A 22,771-nucleotide genomic window follows, 5' to 3' on the forward strand; every position below is an offset into this window, starting at 1 on the left:
GAATGTTTAAAATTTTAAACTGGTCGTTTCGTAAATTCTACTGTGCAAGTACGATGGTTTACTGCATACTGCATGGCTTATGTGTCAGCTGGAAGAGAGAATGTCGCATCACCACATATTCCCCTGTTTGAATGCAACAGTTAATTTTCATCCTCAAGTTTACACTGCAGCTGATTTATTGCTACAGTGCACATTGTTCAGAAAACGCACCACAGTAAAAAAGAAAACTTGAAATCTACTGAAACTACTTCTCTTGAAATCTCATGCTGTGTTGCATCATTCAGCTGCCATGACTACAGTTGTCTCTTGGTTATCTTAAATGCCAGTACACTCAAAACCCCAGTGAGATGAGAATCAAGTCAGCTGTATTAGGGGTCCACAAACAATGAGACAGAAACTTCCTGGCTGATTAAAACTGTGTGCCGACTGAAACTCGAACTCGGGACCTTTGCCTTTTGTGGGTAAGTGCTCTATCATCTGTGCTACCAAAGCACGACCCACGTTCCATCCTCACAGCTTTACTTCCGCCAGTACCTTACCTCATTCACTTTTCATTGATTCCTAAGATTCTTTGATTAGTTCTTTAGCTTCAGATATTTCAAGTATTGAAAGGAAAACAGTTGGCATAATCACATTATACAAAACTCAAATTCATTAAAATATTTATTGTAACCTGTATAATCAAAAAATATTTAAGAAATATAATAAAAAGTTGGACGGATTTGCAAGCTCATGATATACACAAATGTGATATAACACATCAATATTTTACTGGACATGTAAACTTGTCACTTAGATATACTCTGACCAGTCATAATAATGAACTAGTTAAAAAATAGGGACATAGTAGCACATAAAACACAATAAAAAGTGCAGATTCTCCAGTTCAAGAAAAACATACAGATTCAAATAATGCTATACAGTTATTGTGCCAGCTACATGACTGACATGACAATTACTTTAAATGCTGCACAGCAAATAACTCCACATGACCTTTTACACACAAAAATATTATTTGTTACATGTTCCATCCCCAATTATTATGAAATAACCAAGAATACTGATGATAACTAAATAGACTGTACTAAAAAACTCTGTTTTAATACTGAAATGAATCTTTTGGTACCTCACAATATAATATTTATTAAAATAGAAGGAGCTCCTCATAGCAGGAAGTAAAGATTAATACTCTTCCACAACAACAACAACAAAAAAATTTTTTTTTCTTTAATACTGCCAAAGTTCACACAGCTACCTTTCCAAGTTTCTGGGTTCTGCTGCCAGATTAGTTGTCACTTTTCTTCTATGATCCTTCCTGACAGATGAACATCGCGTGCCAGATTCAAACTCTAACACATAACAGTGCCTTTAGCAGGCAATGCTCTTACTGACAGCCATCCAGGCACAACTCACAACATTACTTCTGCCAGTAAGTTGTGAGGGTGAATCACAAGTTGTGCCTGGACAGCTGTTCTGGGTTCGGGACCCAGGCTGGCACACAGTTTTCATTCAGTGGGATGTGTCAAAACAAACTGAAAGGTTCGTCCTTCCATGATATTCTGACAATCTCTCTAGTTGTCTTCATGAGGTGTCATGTGCAGAGTTCAATGCTTGCCATCTGGACTCTAACAAAACTGTGGACAGGACACATTGCACACCACTCTAGTGATATTTACAAGCACTGTCAAAGAATAAAAATCTTACAGAATTTAAGGCCAACTCAAAGGCTGCAATCGACACCTGACAAAGACATTTAGGGAGGTTGTCAAAATCTTGCTGAAGGAGAATGATAACATTAACTCTGTTGCAAAGCCAGGAACTTGGAAATCATTAATTATAGTGCAAAAGTTTAAATTCTGTAATATACCACATTTTTACTGATTGGACTGAAATTAGTATAAATGCACAAAGTCTCTGTATCGACAAATCAGTATACAAGTAGATGGCATTGCTGACCAGTATTTGACATCGTGAGGCAGTATTATATGTGCACCAAAAATGCAAATTTAAAAATAGAAACAATAATGTCTAGTTTTCAGAACTGCTAGTACTTCCTCAAGAAGAAAAGAGGAATACCTTGGACGCTGACGAGAAAGAGGTGCAGGTTACACAGCCCCCAAACTGGGACATCTGTCAAAGCTACATGCTCCTCCTTCCAACCTTCCCCAAGCTACCCGTCTTTTCTCCCATAGAAAAGGACAACAGTTCTGGTGGCTAAATGTTATTTTTACTTCCTACATTAAAATTTATGTACCAGCAGTATTTGAACTTTCCCATCTTAAGTGTAAGTATTGGTCAGTCGTTCTGTCTGCCTGCAATTTAACAGTTTTTTCAAGCGAACTTTCCTTTTGATCCAATTAATCTCACTTTTATAGTATCTATCAAAAATATACACTGTCCAGCTACAGTGAAGCTATAAGTGACTTATAGACAAGTCAACTCTCACTTTTAAAATCACTGTTTGTATGTGAAATATATGAATAATCTGTGAGCACAGTTTTTCTTATGACAATGAACTGTTCGACAGCAATAGAGAAGACAATAACATTTCTAGTATCATACTGTAAAGTGAAGACTCGCAATCACGATACATTCTTCCAAAACACGAATGAGATTCAAGAACAAGGTCTTTTTCTTTGTGAGTATACATACATTACAATGCTGTCAAATTAAGTACTTCTCACAGAGGAAAAGAATCTCATGAGAACGGGTGAAATACAAATAATATTCTCATGATTCTTTAACACTTAATCAGTTGAGATTTGAATTAATCCACTTGAATAAACTGAAACATTAAAGCCTGCCTTTTTTTAAACTGAATTCATAGACAAAATCTTTCAAGTGCATTTGTGGTTTACAGCTGCACATATTTTATGACAAGTAGCGCAAAATGCTGGCATGACACCAAAAACTGCACTTATTCTTCAAAACTGATGGGTAAATATGACCAAGTTATGTTCTAAATGCAAAAATCTTAAACTACTGACAAATGGCATCACGCAAAAAATAATATTTGTAAAAATAATGTTTGTTTATTAACAGCACTCATCAGGTGTAAATTATTTCTAGAAAAGTGGGACCATCCACATTGCTAATTTCAATTCTTTGTCATTTTATGTCAAGTCCTGTCTACACATTTCAAAATCCTGTTGCAGGAGCTGTTGAGACTGTGCTATGGGGTGTTGTTGGTCGAGATCCTGCTATGGAGTGGGTAGTAGACGCATTCAACGATGTCATTGTGCCCATCTAGAAAAAGAAAATGAAACATTTTTCAGCCATAGTACAATTACATTTGCATTTACAACACATAGCACAATAAAATTAAGGTATTATTTTTCACATTTGCACACAAAACAGTGCATAAAAACATCCATGCAGAATAGTGCAAAATTGAAGAAGAGATTAAATGCAGCTGGCTATTGTTACATGCACCAACCCTTGAATTTTCAGCATACACAAAAAGCATCATTACAGGCTATAAATGTGTACAGAATATTAAAAACCAATTTATTTTTTAGTATGACACAAGTAGGAAGTGAAACATCTGTCACAAAAATATGCCTCAGTCCTCGGCTTAAATACCAAATACTAGATGTCACCATCAAAGCAAAATGAAGGTGTGAAAGGCCAGATAATATAATAATTTCTTAAACATTTGGAATATTCTACACTTCTGACTATACGCTATAACATCTCTGGAAATGCATCATAGCTACTAGTATTTGCTTGATTGTTGTGCTGATCAACAATTATACCAAACCTTACACATTTCAAACAGACAGACTAATATTGACTTACCATGACTACTCGAGTGTAATAACTTTAAATGCATACCAAGTTAATTGCCAAAACACCAGTGGAGAACATACTGACCTAACTTGGTGAACTATTTCTGATCAAATATCATGAAACTTGTGGCATACTTTAGCTACCAGCTACTTACTGCACAATGGGAAAATTTCTATATCTAAAAAAAACTAATGACACAGCTACAGAAATGTGTTTAGCTAACAGACTTACTTTTCAAGTGCCCTAAAAGATAGTACCCAAAACTGTTCGAAAGCATAATGATTCCATCCATTTGTGTTCTTTTAGCTGAAAAAGCTGTAGGTAGTAGCTGTACAAAACGCATTGATAGATCATAAAGAAATACTGCAGTATAAATGGACAATGAAAATTGTAGCAGAACCGCACTGAAATAATCTCTATGCAACCCATTGAGAGCATTGCAAGTTTCATATTACTGCCTGAATAGTATTTGCACAAGATAATGTCTGTAGAAACCTGTTGCAATTTTTGTTTTGGCAGCATATATTTACAGATATTGTGAACACATGGTCACATCACACTGTGATATTGCGTGAGACATTGACATATACAAGTGCATTTGAAATTGAAATTTTGATATTTTGAAAATGGTTCTCCTTCTTCTTCGCTTTCCTTGGCTGTTCCTGTTTCTATGGAGTCAGCATTGTTATGTGAGGTTTGACAAATGTTAATGACAGTTTGAAACCAGATGCCAATTCTGATGCCACCACTCCTTCGGGATGGAATTTGTGTACCGTACCTCATCTGTCTGCATTTAGGATAGATCTCATGCTGAAGTGTCAGAACATTTCTAAATGTTTGTGTAGCGTGTATCTTAGGTGGGACATGAGTACCAACCCGATATTTACCTAGCTGGATGCGGGAAACTACCTAAAACTCATATACAGGCTGGTCAGCTCATCAACCCTCATTATTAATACATGAGGTTGATTCAACTGGATGCAGGTTTGCCTACCTGAATCCAAGAAGTGGTGCAATAATATGTTCGGCTATCCAGATGAGAATATGTGTATTTCGAGAATGTTTGTATTACAAAAGAAAAAAGAAAGTTGTACATGAAGTATCTATTATATCACATGTAAGGTCTCTATTTTCCTGATTTTGCAGCTGCGGACCCAAAAAAAAAGGAGCAAATTGAGCGTTAACTTGGCAATTGTGATGGTATGTTTAGGAGCATAACTTCTGCTTAACCATGCAATCAAACTTGAAATTATTAGTCACTGAGCCCATAATAAAGAGCTATCAGTAATGGTACACTTTTTTATTTTGTGGAAATAGGCTGTCTTATTGGAGATTAATTTGCCATGTGTTACCTAAAGTCAGTTTAGCAGTGATCTTTTATTTCTTTGTGTATGGTCACCCCTTAACGGTGAGAGAGTGGCCAAACACTGTTCAACTGACCTGTCAAAATGCCAGGAAACTGATTTTATTGCATGCTGTAATAATTTATACCACAGGTTGGCACATCACAATAGTACAAACAGTAATTCAATTCTCAAACTTCTCTCATAATAATCGTAAAATAATGAACTGGAATTTTTTAAGCTCTGTTCATAAAACACACATATTAATATGGAAAAGAGAACAGACAATTGAAAATTTCTCTGTTGGTTTCTCTGGATAAACAGAACATGCATTGCAGATTTCATGTAGTCACTTAAGAGTAACAAGTGCTCCCACAGTTTATGCAGTTCATTGATGAACTCTACGACACATGCCAAGCTGTATGCCTTCGTGCTGTAACTATGAAGCAGCCATGAAAAGCAGATGTGCAAAGATGGTGGCATTTTTTGATGTGAAATCAAGATATGTAGGGCTTCTAAGTGACTGTCAAACAACCATAACAATATAAATAAAAAAGATTCATCCCAAGTAGAGCACATCTCCTCACTCCAAAATACACTAATCACACTTTTCTCACCAAAGGATGTAGCACTGCAAGGCCATTGGTAGACTGGTGATGAGATGTATCAGCGTCATCACTCAATGGTTCAAATTATTTTGCTACAATGTGAATGCTTTCATTAATTCAACAAATACATCTTCCATCCCGTCTTTCACAGAATTCCATTTTGTAAGTATAATGTTGACTTTGAATTTTGAAATGGCAACAGAGAGAATACAAGAAGAATAACAAATGATTAACATTTAATATCCATTGTAGCAAGCAGAAGAAATTTTGCTTGAAATGGACCACAGCTGAAATCCCAAAATATTCATTTTGAAATAAACAATCAGATGCAACTAACTAGAATGTTAGTCAAGGAGCTAAATTGTGTGGCTGTCACTAGAAGCATTCATTCACGTAAATCTTTTTTAAGTGTGGAAAGAGACAACTAGTAATATCTTTCACTACATTATCTGACACCACACCAACCTCATTATACTGCTGCTGTGTAATCTGGAGGCTAACACAGTGCATTGACTTTACACAAGAACAACCATTTCAATAACTCCTGGGAACTCTAATTTGAGCAACATTCTATCTGTTACCATCTAAGAGCTGCTTTGTTAATCAGTATTTCATTTGTTGTCATTTTTTGGTCTACCGATCTGTACTTATTTCCCCCCTTCCCAATTCTGAGCTAGCTGACCACATTTTCAGAGCTGATTATAGGTTTTCAGGTTTCTTTGATATACATGTTGCATCTCAGTGTCAAAATCAGCAAGTCGTCACCTCATTATGTTACTCTCAGCATCCGCTTCAACCCATCAGATATCAACATTTATTGAGATTATAGGTGAATTATGCTATTTTATTGATTTGTTATTTTCCTTCTTACTCAAGTGCCATCCAATATAGATTGACTTGCAAATTGGTATTCTTTTACACATACGAAGCATCTAGTGATCTGTACCCTGTATTGTAGGGATTCTATTAATGCAAAACTGTCATCACTTTAGCTGTGAATTTGGGGATTCCAAATACATGTGGTGGCGTAAAATTTTATTGAAAAGTTAATTTTTGTGGGGATAATCATGCGCACTGTTGAACAAATAGAGGTCATTACTGAAATGTGGTTAATGCCATTCCAATTTCACAGGTGACACTGTACTCAGTTCCTCTACAGAAAGCGACAAATTGATACAGCATGTACCTCCAATCTCCAGGAACTTGAACTTTTCAGCACTTACACATACTACACATAAATCAACTTTCCGGACCTTTCCATCCAAGTTTGCAGCCATTTTCTGGAGATATGCTTCCATTTCTTATGTTATGATATTTTCACCTGTAAAATCTGTGTCTGTTAAGTGATACGTTTCATCTGGAATGCTAAAGTTAAATTTGGTCACTGTTCTTGGCATAATAATCTCCGTAGCAACAAAAACCAAGAAGTACGATAAAGAACTGTAACTTTTCCCTAATAGTAAAGAAGTTACAGTTGACATATGCAGTCTTTATACAAGTACTGGAGTTGAAGTATACACATCTAATGACATCAATAATGATAATGTGCCGCATGCCATGGAATTTTTATCCCCACCATGGACGTCAAAGACTCCTAGAGGTCTCTGCACCATCGCACCATTAGCTGTGGTGGCGTGCGCCTTCTGGCCCGCATGTAGTGTGAGGGCACCACAGTGGAACACGTGGTTCCAGCGGCCAATAGCGGCGCTCCTGATAGAGTACTTAAGTGCCTGCCTCTCATTCAGCCAGCCAGTCTAACCTTGCGTACGTCTCTGGACACATTGCCTCACCTTAGACAGCTTATTTACTTTCTTGTTCTGTGTTACGGGTGGACGTGGTTGTTAGGTTTTCTTGTAACTCCATTGTTTTGATCTTCTTGTTGTTCATTCTGTCCTTCGTTGGTCGTGTCCGTCCTCTTCCATTGTGTTGTTCGTGGGCCGCTCCGCGGGTCCTGCCGCATTTTCCGTCACTTCAACCCCCCTGACCATTCCAGTCGGCATTACAACATTTTGGCGACGAGGTAAACGGTGGTCGTTGTTGGTATGGAGGCGAAGTTGGCCTACCTGCTGGAGCAACAGCAGCAGCTCATGCAGAAGCAGCAGCTCCAGTTAGACATCTTACAAAAGTCGCTGCAGTTGCTAACGGACAAAGATGATGCTCGCGACACGTTACCACAACAGCTTCAGAGTCCTCGGGTGTCCGATGCTTTCCCGCGTCCGCCGTCATTTCCACCCTTTAATGACGCTAAAGAGGACTGGGAAACCTACTTACACTGGCTGAAACAACATTTCACGGTTTTTCAGGTCTTGGACGACTCCTTGCAGCGGTCGCTGTTTTGTCTTGGGCCTCCCCAGACACGTTCTTTGTTCTCCGCAAGTTGGCACCATTGTCCAATCGTGTGGCTCTCTCTTTCCAGGAGATCTGCCTTTTGTTGACAAACTATTATTCCCAATGCTACCATGTTGTCGCCTCTCGGCTGGAGTTCCAATAGTACTATAAACAGCCTGGTCAATCGTATCGTTCCTGGGTCACGGACTTGCAGGGTCTCAGCCGTCGATGCAATTTTACGTGCACCAATCAGCAGTGTAAGGCTTTATATGCGGACTCCCTGATCCGGGATGTGGTGGTTCAGCTGGCTCCTGATCCTGAGGTCTGTACTGTGGCACTAAAACTTTAAAACCCCTCCTTGGAAGAGATTCTCCGCACTGCCCAATCCTTTGAAATTGCTCAAGCAGCTAACGAGCTTCTTATGGCGTGAGCACAGGTGGCGGCGATCGCGGCGGGTTCCACCCTCGCAGCAGCGACATGGCCCGGCTGACAGAGGCCAACACCATCGGGACTCCTCGTTGTTCGACATCTCTATGGCATCGGCGGCTTCGGTCGCCCCTTGTCGCCGGTCCACTTCCATCTTGCCCACAATGCTTTACTGCCCATTCGCGGGCTGACTGTCCCCACCGCTGGAAAACGTGGACGCTGTGTAACAAGGAGGGCCACATCCAATCGGTTTGTCGTAGTTGTTCGACTCGCTCTTTCCAGCCCCTCCTGGGTCTCGAGATACAGTCCATGCTCTGCAATCGGTCATCCCACAGGATGACAGTGCGGAAGCTTTTCCTCACGCTCTGCATTTTCACTGAGGATGTCAGTTTTCAGGACAACACAGGGGCCACCGTCTCCCTTATTAATATGGCAACATATACCCCGCTGGGCTCTCCTGCATTTCGCCTTCCTCTTGCCATCTGGTCACCTACGGAGACGGTTCCATTCTCCTACGTGGACAGTTCATCGTCTAGGCGACATACAAGCGTGTTCCCCGGCTCCTTACCCTCTTTGTCATCGACCATCCATCAGCTTCGAATATTTTTGGCCTGGATGCGTTTCATCTGTTTGGCTTTTCAATTTCCGACAAAGATAAGGTCGTTTCCATGGCTGTTCCCTTTCAGGACTTGGAAGATCTGTGCTCCGCTTTTGCGTCGTTGTTTGCATCAGATCTCGGATGTGCTTCCAGCGTTCAGGCGCACATCACCCTGCAGCCGGATGCACAGCCTCGCTTTTTCCGGGCCCAGCCCCTTCCAGTGGCCTTACGGCCAGTGGTCAAGCAGGAACCTGATCGGGTCCAGGCCGCTGGCATGCTGGAGCCTGTAACTTACAGTGCATGGGCAACATCACTGGTGGTCATACAGAAACCCAATGGGTCTCTTCGGCTGTGTGGGGACTTCGGCGCTACAGTCAATGCTCAGTCCCTCGTTGACACTTACCCGAAGACCTTCTTGTGAAGCTTGCCAGGGGAGAGTATTTTTCCAAGATCAACCTGGCTGAGGCATACCACGTTGCCCTTGGATGCCGAATCTCAGAACATCTTGGTTCTCAACACGTCTTTCGGATTGTATAAGTACAAGCGCCTTCCCTTTGGTGTCTCTTCGGCGCTGGCCATTTTCCAGTGATTCCTGGAGCAGCTTACACAGCCTATCCCTGCCTGTGTGAATTATCTGGATGACATCTTGGTCACCGGACGTTCCCGCCAGGAACATTTCCAAAACCTCAGCGCCTTATTTCACGCTCTACAGTCTGCTGGTTCATGCTGTTGGCTGGGCAAGTGTTGTTTTTTTCAACTGGAAGTGGAATAGTTAGGCCACTGGCTTAGCAAAGATGGCATTCGCCCTTTGGGTCATAATGTCATGGCCATTGAGGCCCTTCCTCGTCCCAAGGACTTATCTGAACTCCAGGTGTTTCTGGGCAAGGTGACTTATTACTTAAAGTTCTTGCCCCAAGCTGCCTCCGTTGCTCAATCCCTCAATCACTTGCATCTCAAAGGGGTACCTTTTGATTGGACTCCTGCCTGTGACCACTCTTTTCTCTGTTTAAAGGCAATGCTGAAGTCCGCCCCGTGCCTTACTCCCTTTTCCCCGGACCGCCCCTTGGTTATGGCAGCTGATGTGTCGGCAAACGACATTGGGGTTGTCCTTGCCACCAGGATGCTGATGGCTCTGAACAGCCTATCGCTTATGCCTCTAAGACACTGACCCCAGCACAACGGAACTACTCCCAGATTGAAAAGGAGGCTCTGGCAATCATGTTCGCTATCCAAAAATTTCACACCTATCTGTTTGGGGCAAAGTTCAGCCTCCTGACAGACCATAAACCCTTGGTCACACTTTTCGGACCCTACTCTCACCTTCCAGCGTGGACGGCTTAACGTCTCCAGCGCTGGGCATTGTTTTTACGTAATTACGCTTACACCATCCAGTATAAGCCCACCGCCTACCATGCTAACGCGGACACTTTGTCATGTCTCCCAGCAGGCCCCAATCCTGCCTTTGACCAAGAGGAGGTCCTCTTCTTTCACACTGATTCCGCCCGCCGGGATGCGCTGGATGGTCTGCCTCTTATGGCTGCTCACATTGCTGCGGCTACCCGCCGCGACCCTATCTTTCAGCAGGTTCTCAACTACGTGGTCCACGGGTGGCCATCCTATGTTACTCATTGGATGCAGTCCGATTTCAGCCCCTGGCGCCACCTGTCCCACAGGCTCTCTGTGGTCAATGATGTCCTTCTGTTGGCCACAGAGTCGGATGCCCATTGGGTGGTTGGTTTGTTACACCGCAGTCACTGGGGTACGTCCCGTATGAAAGTTTTGGCTCGCCAGCATGTGTATTGGCCTGGCATAGATAGTAATATTGAGTGCCTGGTCCGTGGGTGCATCGTTTGTGCGTGTCACCAGGCAAGCCCCCCCCCCCCCCCCCCCCCCCTCCGCAGTCATTTGCACCCTGGCCTGTGCCTCGCCGGCCCTGGGATCACACCCATATCGATGCCCGTTTTTGGGGTCCGTGTGGTTACTCATTGTTGATGCCTACTCTAAATACCCATACGTTGTCCGCATGGCATCCACCACCAAGGAGGCTACACTAACATCCCTGGCCCAGGTTCTCGCCATTGAGGGCCTGCCACACAAGTTGGTCTCCGATAATGGTCCCCAATTCACGGCCTCCTCCTTCCATGACTTCTGTCAGGCCAACAGTATCAAACATATCCGTAGCCCCCCTTTCAACCATTCGTCCAATGGTGCGGTGGAGAGCACTTTTAAACACCAGTTGACTAACGTGGTCGACACATCTCCAACCACGTCGGCCCTCACCCTCTTTTTGAGCACCTATCGCACTACACTAATTCATGGACGCAGTCCGGCAGAGCTCTTTCATGGGCAACAGCCGCAGACCCTGCTCCATTTGCTGATGCCATCCTCCTCCTCCCCCCTCGCAGCAGTATGCCCCTGGCACGGCCAAGTGGGCCCGCGAGTACGGGCGCAAGGTGGGTTGGACACCCGTCACGGTCGTCGTGGCCCATGTGCGGCGTGTGATGTCGGTGCAGATGTCAAAAGGGTTAGAGCACCGCCATCATAATCAGTTCCGCCCGCATTTCGCCATGGGACTCGCGCTGCCGCCTCTTTCCCTACCTCCATCAGGTACGGACGTGGTCCTCGAGTCATTGTCCCTGCCCCCGATTGCTGTCTCCCTGCGAGCCTGCCGCTGGCCCTCTCCGCCTCAGGGTGGATCGACTGATCCTCCCCCCCCCCCCACCCCCCCCTCCCCGGACTCTGGATCGGTTGTCATATATACCTCAGGCGTCCCTTCCTCCCCGCCAATAGCGGTTGATGAGCCTGGCTCCTCTTCCCACTGCCGCCCATCTTGGCACAGTCCGGGGCGCTTCCGCCCCTATGCGCAAGTTTCAGGGGGGAGGGATCTGTTACCACGCACCGCGGAATTTGAATCCCCACCAGATGTCATGGATGTCAAAGACCCCTAGAGGTCTCTGCACCATCGCGCCTTAAGCTGTGGTGGTGTGCGCCTCCTGGCCTGCATTTAGTGTGAGGGCGCCACAGTGGAACACGTGGTTCTGGCGGCCAATAGTGGCACCCCCCGACAGAGTACTTAAGCGCCTGCCTCTCGCTCAGCCAGCCAGTCTAACCTTGCGTAAGTCTCTGGACACGTCGCCTCGCCTTAGACACCTTATTTACTTTCTTATTCTGTGTTAGGAGTGGACGTAGTTGTTAGGTTTTCTTGTGACTCCATTGTTTCGATCTTGTTGTTCGTTCTGTCCTTTGTTGGTCGTGTGCGTCCTCTTCCATCGTGTTATTGTTAGCGGGCTGCTCCGCGGATCCCGCCGCGTTTTCCGTCACTTCAACCCCGCAACCATTCTGGTCGCTGTTACAACGTATGCCATAACATGTAACGATTGGATGCAACCCATAAACACATATTCTGCCTGTGATTCCAAGTCAAGAAAACATTAAGCCAATAATGTAAAACAATGAGTGTCATTTTCAGATGAAATATATGATTTTAGAACAGGCTTCCAGTAATGGAAAAAAGAAACACAACAAATAAGGAAAAGTGCGAAAGGTTGGCTGGACTTCAGTCTGCATAATAATGACAGTAAACATCAAGTATAACAAATTGAGGTTTTCATTTTCATAAATGGTGTTGTCAAATATATTGTAAATGTTCAACAACATTATGAAATAGCCATTATTTGCAACCCATTACCAATACCCTCATTTTGTAAGCAAAATGAATGCGAAGGACAAATACTAGCAACATATATTAAGCAAGGGGAGTGTCAACTTGCCAATTACTGAAACAGAAATGACAGTGAGCAAAGTGGACAAATGTACATCTTTAAAAATATTCAGGGTGAACCAGAACTTCATTGGCAAAATTTCAAAGTTCATTCAGGGATACCTTCAAGGTATTTTGGCATAAGGGACCCACTCTCTCCAGTGTCTCGTTACAGAGAAATAATGTAATTATGATTTATTTGTTTTTTTACTGTAGTCAACTTTGTTCCCATGAAAAGATATCACAAAAGTGATAAAAGCTGGAATACACTACATTTAGAAGGTACCAAACAAAACATAGAGTAGTGCAACATCCCCAGCAAAAATTTAATCCTATGATACATTGGCAGCAGGAACGGCTTAGTGTTGTGTCATTGTTTCATTGCATTCAGTGAAGTCACATATGAAGTGCAAATCACCCAACTCAGTAAACTTTTCCATACTGCTGTGTATCACTGTCAGTGCATAACTAACTGCCAGAAACAACACAAGATGCAACTGAGCAGTACTGAATGCAAGATTAAGGATGAAATCTAAAGTGGGCATTACTACTGTCAACAGCAAGCACAAGGAATGAAACAAGTTCGCTTCCAAACCAAACATACAGTGCTTAACATTCTCATATGCACAGTTCTGCACTATTTGCAGTACAATACAGATACAAAGCTAACTGGGGCAAGAAACCAAACAAAACGCAATAACTCTGTAACAGGCCCCTCATACCACACTACTCAGAAGATGTGCCTCAACGCGTTTGTCGGTTCTGTTCTGATTCATCCTGCTCACGAATTTTCTAAATATTTTTTCATCGATTTGAAGACTGGGAATAAGAAAAAAAAGACATGCACACATTCTTACAGAGAAGTAATTGCTGAAAGATATCTTGTGCTGTGTGTGTTCTCCTGCATAGTTTATACTGACTTCCCTTTCCTCAAGCATTTGAGCACATGCCCTTTCCAGCTCCTGTTTTAATCTTGAAGAAAGAATTTAAGTAAAATTTGAAAGTTTAAGATTTAACAACACTTTTGAAATTGTGTTTCTCTCCTGCTCCATTAGTACCTATTTGGGCACATATTTTCTCACAAATATTTATTCTTATTTGAAAGAAAAGGTACTACATCAAATAACTTTTGTACCTTAAGTAATTTCAATGGTCACTGAAAGAAAAGTAAGCCAAAATCTTGAAACACTTTCATATACCGTACTACATAAAAAGCAATTACCAAAAAATATGATCTAAATAATTTATAAACGATAAACCACAAAAACAACTGCCACTGCTAACTGCATTAACTGAGTGCAGCCAAAAGAAGTAATCAATGATATGCAATACTTGTTTATAAACTAAATGCCAAAAAATAATATATATACATACACTCACTCTGCAAAAATGAATAGCACAATTGCAGAAAGCGCTGTTTTACTATTTACATCATGCAAACAAGTGTAACTAGACTATGCTAACTATGGGTATAAAAGTTGCCACACATGATTTTCACACTTACTCTTAAATGTGCCAGATCTTCTAGCTTCGTCAAATCACAAAGTTCCAGGTACAGGGAATATACCAAGAGAAAGCCATACACATTAGCAGCCGAAAACATAATCCACAAAAAGCACATGGCAATATTGTACGAAAATATCATGTCATTCACAATAGATGCAAATACGAAGGCAAATAATCGGAACAGTGTAAATGCTGCAAAGCAATAAATCCATGGTACCATCTTCTTCTCATATTCCTGCAACAAACAACAGAATGACTTGTGAAACAACAGAATGATAGCCCACAATGAATGGTGTCATATCACAGATAACATTCTTCAACATGGATGTTAAAATGTGCAAACAGTTCAAAAACTGCATGTTATGTGACAAGCAATAGAAAGGTACATGTGGGATAGAAAAATAAACAGATGGATAAAGGGCAGGAGTTGAGGATGTGATAGTGACTACTACAAAACCAAAGTTGAGACAAAGTGATCATATAGTGATGATGGAAAATGGACTGACAACAAAGAAACAAGCAGGACAAAACTGCATGCAAAAAGCAAAAGATTATCACACATTACAAAAGTTACCAATAATTACTTTTCTTTCCAAATGATAGCATTAACACTGACACAATGTGGTGGGGGCTACAGTTTGTGGAACATATGTAAGAGCAACATCTTCCTCATACAGTTCACCCCCTGCACACACAACTTCTACTTTGCACCATGCATTTAACACAGTAAAATCGAGACATACACATAACATGTGCTTTAATATCTCATGAAGGTGCCTTCTCCAAGATGTATATAGTTCCCACAACAGACCAGAAATGGCATCATTATTCACTTCACACCAATAAACTAATGGACAGCAAAACAATAGTTAACTATGTAAAGGGTATTACACTGCTGCAAGAACTATATTATTATTATTATTATTATTAGAGTTAGTAAAACATCTACAACAAATTAATATCATTTATCTTTTGTCATGTTAAACATGAAAGTGTTCAAAGAAAATTAGTTTCATTTTTAGATGCTGACAATGATGATGGCGGTTGGGAGGAGTACTAGCAAACATTTGATTACACCAATGGCACATGGTCTCAGAAAGGTTCGAACCACTGTTCTAAACAGAGTTCATTATCACAGACTGTATCAACCAGCATCATTTATCCCAATATGTAAGCTTCAGGCTATTTAAAAGTTCAAAACGCCATCCAAATAATCACATTACATCTGTCAACAAAGGAAAATAATAATAATAATAATAATAATAATAATAATAATGAGGCTTGGAGAACTATTTGGTGTTAGTTTTCCTTCATATAACCTAAAAAGCCACAAAACCTGAAAGATAAATTTTACAGCACTTTTGTTCATATTCCACGACATAATATCAGCAATATACTGTTATACTGCTGAGGCATGGATTATTAATGATAAATAACCATGCCATTTTTTAAAAAAATCATGTTTTCCCCTGCTGTTGTTCCTAACTTAATATTGGTACTGGCTTGTACTGTGTCAATCTTCTTGACAACAACAGAATGTCTGGGATATTTTTTAGTTTTTAGAAGCTCCACAACAGCACAACCTTGGAGAACCATTCTTTTAATTCGACTTATCTACTTCATATTGGTATACACACACAATGTCACATTTCAAGGGCTAATACAACCCCAAAGCAAGGAAATTCAATAGACTAATGACAAGAAATAAATTTCGAGAAGATAAATGTTCAGTCCTACATGCAACAAGCTGAAATGCCAACTCAATATATTCACTATAATTTCCTGTGACTTGAATATTTATGAGTGTGCCCTATCTTTCCTTTCTATTTTAAGATATGAAATGTCCTTTTGTCTCACTATTTATGATGTTGAGCACTTTAGCACATTTTTTTATGATCATGTTTACATTATAAAAGCATAAAATTCTCCCTTTCCATTTTCCATCATTCAGCATAGCCTTATATTTCATATCTTTCATCTAAATTACACACTGTAAATTATACTGCATATAGAAGAGTTATGATTATTAATTGTAGGGAATGAAATGAATGCAATACTGTGTAAATATGAAATAATCCAATATAATATACAATCCTCTTCATCGAGCACAGAACAGAAATACTTCTTAAACTATTTAAACAAATAATAGCTTTTCAAGACAAGATAACAACAGAATGACAACCATATATTGCTGCTTAACATTTGGAACTTCATAATTACAAATAATAAGTTCAAGTCACCTTTCGAAGAGCAAGAATAAGCATGATGCTTGTCACGAATAAAGCCATTCCTCCAATTAATGAAAACAACGCAAACACAACAAGTGCGTTTCGAACTGGAAAAAAATCAAACAGTGATTAGAAAAATTTGGTCTCTGAAATTTTTATTGATATAAAAACACAGTATTTGCTTAAAATAAAATAAAAAAAGAAAACCATGTGAATGAACTTAACAATTCTCAAAATGAATGAAACATTTCAAGACAACACAGTAATTAAGGAGCACAATACCATTCTATCTCTATATGTTTTACTACTGTGAGTCTTAACAAATAGTATTATTAGAAACATCATTAATTACTCTACTGAAAGTAACAATACCACAGCCTAATTACAATTACTTGATAACTGATTTGTGCCACATGCTCTCACACTGATGACACAACTGTCAGCTGCACTTAGGTTAAGGTGTGAGAAAAGAAAGTGGGCTGCCAAAACGGGCATATCAAGTCATACCCACTATGTCACAATAGTAACTCGTACTGCTAGCAGACTTAACATGTACACACTATTCAAACACAGCAAACTAACTGACACTTTGTTGTGGCACACAGACAACTGTGCACAATTTGCGCAGGACACTAAGAGTTCTGGCCAGAGGAACTCAGATTTGAGGTATGAAGTTTCAACTAACAAGTAACTGTAATCAGAGTATGGAAATATTGTGGCATTAGACATACACAAAACTGGTTCAAATAATTAACTATTATTTTTTATATCACAGAATAGTGTTTATCATTATTAATTTCAACTGTTGTGCAACAAGCTGACATATATTGTTTATGTTTCATGTTCGACAGCATCCTAAAGTATACCGATACATGCAACAGAAGAACGTCCTTCAATAACAAATGATCATAATTTTTTATGGTCATAATTTCTGACACTGGAATGAAATATTATGATCTCCTGTCAGCTTTTTGTGTGACAAACATACCATACAAATTTCACTGTTGGCAGTCCGTTCCCACCTGTGAGTGAGACACACTCACAATCAGTATCACCAACTGCAACAATGCAGATGGTTTAACTCTTTTGAACATGGGACCAAATCAATTTCAAAGGAAGTTGGACCTAGTGGTCCAGTTACGTTTATGTAAACGATACCACATCCTTCATTAGAGTTTTGTCTTATTGCAGTGTCTCCAATTGGTGAGTATAGCTTCTCTTTTTGTCTTCTTATTTTGTTACCAATATTTGCCTCATTTATGGAAACCTATAGCTTTACACGCATCACAGCTGCAGAATAATAAGATTTTGGAAGTTACCGTGTGACTAGTTGAATCTTACCATGCAAACTGCCAACATAAACAAATTCAAAGCTGATAATGTAATATCCGTAATGAGTCGAGCCTGGAGTTGCCATTGCAAGGCAGTAAATATCAAATACAGCCGTGCTGATTGTAAACAGACTGAGAACCTGTGGAATTAAAATTAATCAGATGTCAATAATAATAAACTTGTCTTATACTAGTAAACCTTATGCAGTACTTCACAAGTTGTGACAAAGACTATAGTTTCACATCAACATTATTGAAAAACACATGCATAGTAACACAAATTCTAAGTGTGAGCCCAACAATTAAAGTACACACTTACCAGTGAATAAACAGCTACCACAAGAGCTCCTCTTTGTAAATCAAGGATAATGGCATCTTGTAATATTGGTTTCTGATACCATGGTGTTTTTAATGATCGAAGTGACCGAGAAGATTTTAAACCTGCAGAGGACCTGTTTGTCATATGAGAATAGACAGATGGTGTCCCCATACTTGGGGTCTTCCGTCCGTAGTTCATTGTGGAACCTGCAACAAGCAGCTCATGTTTTGATATATTAAATTAAAAGATACATTATCAGTGTGTGTAATGCAATGCTCAAAGAATATATTAGACAGAAAAATTATTTCTAGACAGGATAGTACACACAAATTTGAATGAAGGGAAGACATGCACATTCAAAAACTAGTCAAAGAGTTGAACAACAGACTAGTGAGTCTCTGCTGTAATTAGTAAGTTATATGTACCATACATCACACTTATGGTAGATGCTGTGATGTCTCATACAAACATGAATTACATACGCCGGCTGTTGTGGCCGAGCGGTTCTAGGCACTTCAGTCCGGAACCGCGCTGCTGCTGCGGTCGCAGGTTCGAATCCTGCCTCGGGCATGGATGTGTGTGGTGTCCTTAGGTTAGTTAGGTTTAAGTAGTTTCCAAGTCTAGTGGACTGATGACCTCAGATGTTAAGTCCCATAGTGCTTAGAGCCATTTGAACCATTTTTGAATTACATACAATTATGAAACACTATATGTGTATGGATACATTTTGGCAATTTGTAAGTTCACAAACCACTATTTATTGCTAGTCAAGAACTACTTTATAGAAAGGGTTGCAAAACAGAAAATAGTGTAACCTGCATTTAAATCATTACTGCAATCTGAGGAAATGTTACAGATTGTACTGGAGTGGAAATGAAGGAAGAAAAAAGGGAGTAGTGGTTGTGAGGGATAGTGTGAAAGAAGAGGTACAGAGGATAAGCAACTGAATAATGAAGGTCGGAATAAAAACAAAGAGAAGAAATATGAAGATGGTTCAGGTTCAGGTGTAAGCCCCTCACGTGGGCTGCTCATCTCAAGAGAAAGAGTTTAAGGAAGAACTACAAAAGCAATTGAATGGATACGAGGTAATAGTCATGAGTGGCTAGAACATGCACATATGTAAAGAAAGATAAGAGAACGAAAATGTATTGCGAGCAGAAGGATGGGAAAAGTAGAAATGGAGAGAGATTGCTGGAATTTTGCATGAGAAATGGCTTTGTGGTAGGTAACTTCTGGTTTCAGAAGAAAGAGAGCCACAAAATAATGTGGTATGGCAGGAATCTAGTGCAAAAATTCTTGGTGGATTACATGCTCTCTGACTGGGAAACAAAGAGGAATTAACAGATATAAAGGTACTACTATCTGCGGCAATGGATAATGACCACTGGCTTCTTATGATGGGCAATGAGACTCGTGACAGAATGGAAGACAGAGAACCAGGAAATGAGAATTAGCATATGAAAACTGAACAAAAAGGAAGTCAAGAAAGAATAACAAGATATTATAAGGAAAAGTTACCAAAGTATGCACAAAAAACAGGAGAAGAGGAATTGGGACAATTTAAAAGTGCTATAGTAGAAGCTGCAGTAGGTGTATGTGTAAGGACAAATCACAGAAAATGGTGGAAGGAGACACTATGGTGGAATAAAAGTGTCAAGGAGTTAGTGGGAATGGAGAACAAGGCCTTCAGACTATGGTTCCAAGAAAAGACTGAATGAGCAAGAGAGGGGTATAAGAAAAAGAAGAAAGAGCAAAATTCGAAAGTGACTGAGGAGAGAAGCAACTGGATGGAAGAATGAACAAATATTATGCAGGAAGAGAGCAGATAAGAAGAAAGTACTACATGGAATTGTCAAAAGTAAGAGGAGAGGTTTGAGAGAGGATGCAATAATGACAGAAACGGGGAAAGAAGTTAATAACAAAGAGATACTGAATATGGTGTGGGAGGAGTACTGTGAGCATTTGATAAATCTAAATCTGAATGGACTTTGAGATGAAGATGATAGAATAAAGGAGATAGAAGCAAAAACTCTAGGGGTAGGGTTGGGGGGGGGGGGGGGAGGGGGCGCAGGTGAATGGACTAGGAGATAAGGATGATAGACTGAAGGAGGTAGAATTAAAAACTTTGGGAGGCAGGCAAGGGGGAAGGGGGTGGGGGTGGGGGGAGGACTGTCATCGAAAAAAATGGAAATGGCACTGGACAAGATTGAAAGGAGGAAAGGCACAGGTATGGGCAAAGTAAATGTCAAAATGGTGAAGACAGCAGGGGAAATTGGGAAAGAGCGGCCATATCGAATGATGAGGATGGTGTGAAGTGAGACGAAGGCACCAAAAGATTGGAAGAGGGCACAAATCGCCCCTATATTCAGACAGGGAGTAGGAAGGACTGCAGAAACTGCAGGCGAGTCACACTGGTACTGCAATGTGCCAAGATACACTATGTGATAAAAAGTATCCAGACACCTGGCTGAAAATGACTCACAAGTTTGTGGCGCCCTCCATTGCTAATGCTGTAATTCAATATGGTGTCGGCCCTCCCTTAGCCTTGGAGACAGCTTCCACTCTCGCAGGCATACGTTCAGTCAGGTGCTGGAGGGTTTCTTGGGGAATGATAGCCCATTCTTCACGGAATGCTGCACAGTGAAGCCTGGCACCAAGTTGGCGTTCCACAACATCCCAAAGGTGTTCTATAGGATTCAGGTCAGGACTCTGTGCAGGCCAGTCCATTACAGGGATGTTATTGCCATGTAACCATTCTGCCACAGAACAGATGCTCGATCATGCTGAAAGATGCAATAGCCATCCCCGAATTGCTCTTCAACAGCGGGAAGCAAGAAGGCCTTAAAACATCCATGTAGGCCTGTCCTGTGATAGTGCCATGCAAAACAACATGGGGTGCAAGCCCCCTCCACGAAAAATGCAACCACACCATAACATCATCGCCTCCAAACTTAACTATTGGCACTACACACGCTGGCAGATGATGTTCACCGGGCATTCGCCATACCCACGCCCTGTCATCGGATCACTGCATTGTGTACCTAGATTCGTCACTCCACACAACATTTTTCCACTGTTCAACTGTCCGACATTTACGCTCCTTACACCGAGGTGTCGTTTGGCATTTACCGGCGTGATGTGTGGCTTATGAGCAGCCGCTCAACCATGAAATCCAAGTTTTCTCACGTCCCGCCTAGCTGTTACAGTACTTGCAGTGGATCCTGATGCAGTTTGGAATTCCTGTGTGCTGGTCTGGATGGCTTATTACACATTACGACCCCTTCAATTGTCGGCGGTCTCTGTCAGTCAACAGACGAGGTCGGCCTGTATGCTTTTGTGCTGTACATGTCCTTTCAAGTTTCCACTTCACAATCACATTGAAAAAAGTGGACCTAGGGAGGTTTAGGAGGGTGGAAATCTTGCATACAGACGAATGACACAAGTGACACCTAATCACCTGATGACGTTCGAAGTCTGTGAGTTCTGTGGAGTCTCCCATTCTGATCTCTCATGATGTCTAATGACTACTGAGGTTACTAATATGGAGTACCTGCAGTAGGTGGCAGCACAATGCACCTAATACGAAAAATGTATGTTTTTGGGGCTGTCCAGATACTTTTGATTACATAGCACGTATGAAAAGATCCTGGAGAGCAGAAGCCAAAAAAGAGCCAAGAACAACTTGAGAGAGGAACAGACCTGCAAGGTCAAATTTTGACCCCTTATTTGCAGTGAGGCAGCTCCACGAGCACCACAATGAATTGGGGAAAGAACTTGTGATGGGCTTCCTCAATCTAGAAAAGGCATAGGAAATGCTAGAAAAAAAGGGAGTAGAAAAAGAGACAACAAGCAAAGTGGAAGAATTGTAGTGTGGAAGGCTGAGTGTGTGAAAGTGGAAAATAGAAGGATGAATTAGTACCAGAAACTAGCAGTGTGAAGCAGGGCATTGCATTGTCACTCTCCTCTTCATCATGGTCGTGGTTGAGATAATGACTAAGGAGGCAGAAAAAAATGGAGAAGACAAGATGAAAGCAATAGTGTTCGGGGATGACTTGACGATATGGGGAAACATGGAGGAGGAGATTCAGGAACAGCTGGGTGCTTGGGAAGAAACTGGGAGTAAGGAATGAAATTTAATGTAAACAAATGTGAGATCACAGTTGCAACTACAAAGGAAGATAAGGATTGGAGATGAACAACTGAGGGAGGTGGAAAGTGTCAAATGCTTGGGAAGAGTAATAGAGGAAAATGGAAGATATCAAATTTGTTTCTTCAAATGGAACTGTGTGATTTTTTTCCCATAACAGTAGTTTTGATTATTACTGCTATTCTTTTATAAACGGCTGAAAGCAAGGGGAAACTACAGCCGTAATTTTTCCCCGAGGGCATGCAGCTTTACTGTATGATTACATGATGATGGCGTCCTCTTGGGTAAAATATTCCGGAGGTAAAATAGTCCCCCATTCAGATCTCCGGGCGGGGACTACTCAAGAGGATGTCGTTATCAGGAGAAAGAAAACTGGCGTTCTGCGGAT

At 41.0% G+C, this 22,771-nt stretch overlaps 1 protein-coding gene across 1 annotated transcript in view; it reads right to left on the minus strand.

The window, feature by feature from the left end:
- Positions 1 to 650: 650 nt before the first annotated feature.
- Positions 651 to 22,771, minus strand: part of LOC126418575 (uncharacterized) — a 34,061-nt gene continuing 11,940 nt past the window's right edge. Inside the window, exons 2-6 of the mRNA XM_050085391.1 lie at positions 18,237 to 18,442; positions 17,928 to 18,057; positions 16,599 to 16,693; positions 14,357 to 14,593; positions 651 to 3,246 (exon numbers count right to left, since the gene is read on the minus strand). Coding sequence (XP_049941348.1) covers positions 3,139 to 3,246; positions 14,357 to 14,593; positions 16,599 to 16,693; positions 17,928 to 18,057; positions 18,237 to 18,434 — 768 coding nt within the window. The 5' untranslated portion in view covers positions 18,435 to 18,442 and the 3' untranslated portion in view covers positions 651 to 3,138. The remainder of the gene's footprint in view (positions 3,247 to 14,356; positions 14,594 to 16,598; positions 16,694 to 17,927; positions 18,058 to 18,236; positions 18,443 to 22,771) is intronic.

The sequence above is a fragment of the Schistocerca serialis genome, chromosome 9 (assembly GCF_023864345.2).
Source record: "Schistocerca serialis cubense isolate TAMUIC-IGC-003099 chromosome 9, iqSchSeri2.2, whole genome shotgun sequence".
Lineage (NCBI taxonomy): Eukaryota > Metazoa > Arthropoda > Insecta > Orthoptera > Acrididae > Schistocerca > Schistocerca serialis.